This window comes from Carlito syrichta, unplaced genomic scaffold, assembly GCF_000164805.1.
Source record: "Carlito syrichta isolate Samal-C Ts95f unplaced genomic scaffold, Tarsius_syrichta-2.0.1 Scaffold143010, whole genome shotgun sequence".
Classification (NCBI taxonomy): domain Eukaryota; kingdom Metazoa; phylum Chordata; class Mammalia; order Primates; family Tarsiidae; genus Carlito; species Carlito syrichta.
Window position 1 is genome coordinate 39,516 of NW_007087106.1, and position 3,736 is coordinate 43,251.

At 54.7% G+C, this 3,736-nt stretch overlaps 1 protein-coding gene across 1 annotated transcript in view; it reads left to right on the forward strand.

Annotated features, from left to right (window-relative positions):
* SPI1 (Spi-1 proto-oncogene) overlaps nt 1-3,736 on the forward strand; it is a 20,157-nt gene that overhangs the window by 15,111 nt on the left and 1,310 nt on the right. The window contains 1 exon segment of the mRNA XM_021708596.1: nt 3,256-3,613. Within this exon segment, the coding sequence (XP_021564271.1) occupies nt 3,256-3,613 (358 nt within the window).

Consider the following 3,736-nt stretch of genomic DNA (forward strand, 5'->3'; position numbering starts at 1 on the left):
CAGCAGGTCGAGGCTGCAGTGGCCGGGAGCAGCCACTGCACCCCAGTCTGGGCGACAGAGCGAGACTCCAACTCAAAAAATAAATAAATAAATAAATAAATAATAAAAAATGTAGCTGGGCATGGTGGCATGGGCCTGTAGTCCCAGCTGTCAGGAGGCTGAGGTGGAGGGATCACCTGAGCCCAGGTGTTGAGGCTCCAGTCAGCCGTGATCATGACACTGCACTCTGGCCTGGGCAACAGAATGGGATCCCGATTCCAAAAAAAAAAAAAATGTCTGCTGTATTCTCAAGTGCTAATCTAGGCTCTATGTACTTTGTAGGAGTACATAGTTCATGTACTCCTCACAGTAAGCCAATGAGATGAGAGCAATTATTAGCCCCATTTAACAGATGAGAAAAACAAGGCTTAGATAAATAAAATGAACTGCTCAGTGTCACACAGTGGCAAATGGCAGAGCCAGGACTTGAACTCAGCTCTGCCTGACTCCCAAATTGTGTACTTTCTCTCCCTTATGTCATGTGGCTTCATAGAGGTGGCAGTCTGGGGTTCCAACGATTTCACACATGGTTAGGGCCTCAGTAACTATCTAGCTACTTCTGCCTTCTAGAGCAGGGAGAGGTTCAGAGAGGTCCAGAGAGAAAAAAATTCCAAGGTCACACAGCAAAGCCACTATGGAGCAGAATTAGAAAGCAAGCCCTCCTGTGGCTGGGCGTTGTGGCTCATGCCTATAATCCCAGTAGTTTGGGAGGCCCAGGCAAGAAGCTTGCTTGAGCCCGGGAGTTTGAGACCAATCTGGGCAACCTAACGAGACCTGGTCTGTACAAAAAAAGAAAAAAGAAAGCCTGGTATTCAGTAAAAAGCATGCCATTTCTGAGGGGCGTGTGAGTGTGTGTTTGTGTAAGAGAGAAGAAGAAAGATGGAGACAGACATATGTATGCACACCTATGCACACGCATACACACACACACCCAGCTGGTGGTGGACTTGTCCCAGAGACACCGCCCGGGCCTGGCATCTCATACGCTCCCTCTTTGGGCCACATGAGATCATCCCTCTTGGCACTTTATCTCCACACTACCTTTCCTACCTAAACTGTACCCAGGGAGTCTCATAGACATGCGGGAGATTTTGTTCCTGGAGAATCTGCCCAGAGAAACCAGGGTGGAGGTCTTCTCTGGTCCCACAACAGGACTCCCGGTGCCATGTGGCTGTTCCCCAGACTGTGTCCACCCCACCGCAGACTCAAGGCACCCACGGGGGGGTTTCCAGGAAGGTCTGGAAGGCTCAGTTGGACACAGGTGCCACCGCCCAAGGTCAGGGCTTTGAAGAGGAAGCACTGTGTGTCTGGATGGGCTCTGGTGTGTGAGGAATGCCAGCCCTGTGACTTTGCTGTCACACCTTGGCCACGTGACAAGGCTGTGTGTGCGTGTGTGTGTGTGTGTGTGAGAGAGAGAGAGAAAGAGAGAGAGAGAGAGAGAGAGAGAGAATGAGACTGTGAGCAGCCAGGGAGCTGAGTAACTTGTGGGAGGCCTTAAGGGAATCAACTTGCCCCTAGGGCCTGCTCTGGGGCTAGGAGTTTTTACAAATGTGAAATCATCCCTGTCCTCCTGATAACCTTTTTTCCTTTGAGTTGGAGTCTCACTCTGTCTCCCATGCTGGAGTGCTGTGGCACCACCACGATGATCATGGCTCACTGATCCTTCGGCCTAAGCCCCCCAGTTAGCTGGCCTACAGGCGTGCACCACCACACCTGGCTAATTTTTTGACTTTTTGTAGAGACGAGGTCTCGCTATGTTGCCCAGGCTAGTCTGGAACTTCTGGACTCAAGCAATCCTCCTGCCTTGGCCTCCCAAAGTTCCAGGATGACAGGCATTAGCCGCCGCGCCCGGCCCCTCCACTAACTCTTATCCCCATTTTGCAGGTGACTCAACTGAGGTCAGAGAGGCCCACACATGTGCCTGAGGTCACACAGCAAGTAGATGGCAGGGACAGGATTCAGACTCTTGGTCCTCATGACCTCACAGGAAGCAGGATGGAACTGTTGCCGAGAACAGGGGATTTGCTTTAGGCCTGAGTCCTGGCTCTGCCACTGGCGAGGCCTTTGACTTAGGGCATGCTACGTAGCCTCACCAAACCTCAGTGTCCTCATCTATAAAATGAGTAAAATAATTTTATTTTTCTTGAGTTGGAGTCTCACTCTGTTGCCCAGGCTGGAGTACAGTGGCATGCTCACGACCACCGCAGTCTCTATGTGCCAGACTCAGGTGATTCTTCTGCCTCAACCTTCCAAGTAACTGGAACTGCAGGCATGTGCCACCATGCCCAGCTAAGTTTTTGACTTATTGTAGAGGTGAGGTCTTGCCAAGTTGCCCAGGCTGGTCTCAAACCCGTGGGCTCAGGCAATTCTCTCGCCTCAGCCTCCCAAAATGTTGGGATTACAGACTTGAGCCACTGCACCTGGGATTCATTGATTAATTAATTCATTAATTAATTAGTTTGTTTTTTGCTTTTTTGAGTTGGAGTCTCACTCTGTCGCCCAGGCTGGAGGGCCATGGCATGCTCACGGTCACCGCAACCTCGACCTGCTGGGCTCAGGTGATCCTTCCACCTCAGCCTTCCAAGGAGCAGGAACTATAGGCATGCGCCACCATACCTGGCTAATTTTTTTTGGTTGGAGCCTCACTCGGTCGCCCAGACTGGAGTGCAGTGGCCGCTCCCGGCCACCGCAGCCTCGACCTGCTGGGTTCTGGCGATCCTTCCGCCTCAGCCTTCCGAGTAGCCGGAACTACAGGCATGTGCTACCACTCCCGGCTAGTTTTTTGATTTTTTTTTTACTGTAGAGATGAGGTCTCGCCTGCCCAGGTGGGTCTCAAACCCGCGGGCTCAGGCAATCCACTCACCTCAGCCTCCCAAAGGCGCGGGATTACAGGCTAAGCCACCGAGCCCGGCTCCGGCTAGTTTTCTACTTATTGTCGAGATGGGGGGGGTCTCGCCAAGTTGCCCGAGCTGGTCTCGAACCCATGGGCTCAGGTAATCCTCTCACCTTCGCCTCCCAAAGTGCTAGGTCTATATGTGTGAGCCACCACGCCCGGCCAGGTAAATGAGATTAAATGAGATGATTCATGTAGACTTCCAGCCCAGCCTAGCACGTGGTGAAGGCCCCCTCCGGCCTGGCATCATTATTTTGTGTGACTGTCACTTTCTCCCGCCTTGCCCACCCCGGGGTCACCGCACGCTGCCTGGCCGCCCGCAGACCATTACTGGGACTTCCATCCCCACCACGTGCACAGCGAGTTCGAGAGCTTCGCCGAGAATCACTTCACGGAGCTGCAAAGCGTGCAGCCCCCCCAGCTGCAGCAGCTTTACCGCCACATGGAACTGGAGCAGATGCATGTCCTCGACACCCCCATGGCGCCGCCCCACGCCGGCCTCGGCCACCAGGTGCGTGCCAGCGCCGGCCCCCTCCTCCGGGAGCCCGCCAGGCCTGCGGTGGGGCCCGGGAGCTTCACAGGAAGCTGACACAGGCTCTTACCCAACCCGGCTTCCTGCCCCCACAGCACCAACGGCGGCCGGAGCCCCAACGGCTGCCGCCTGACCCCCCGACTGACCTCGTGACCCCACGCCCCTTATCTCCTCTCGCCCCGAGATGGGTGGACGGACCCCAGATAACTCCCGCTGTCCGGCGGCTGGGCCTCCCCTGCCGTGGGCCTGCCTGACTCTCACTGGCTGCACCC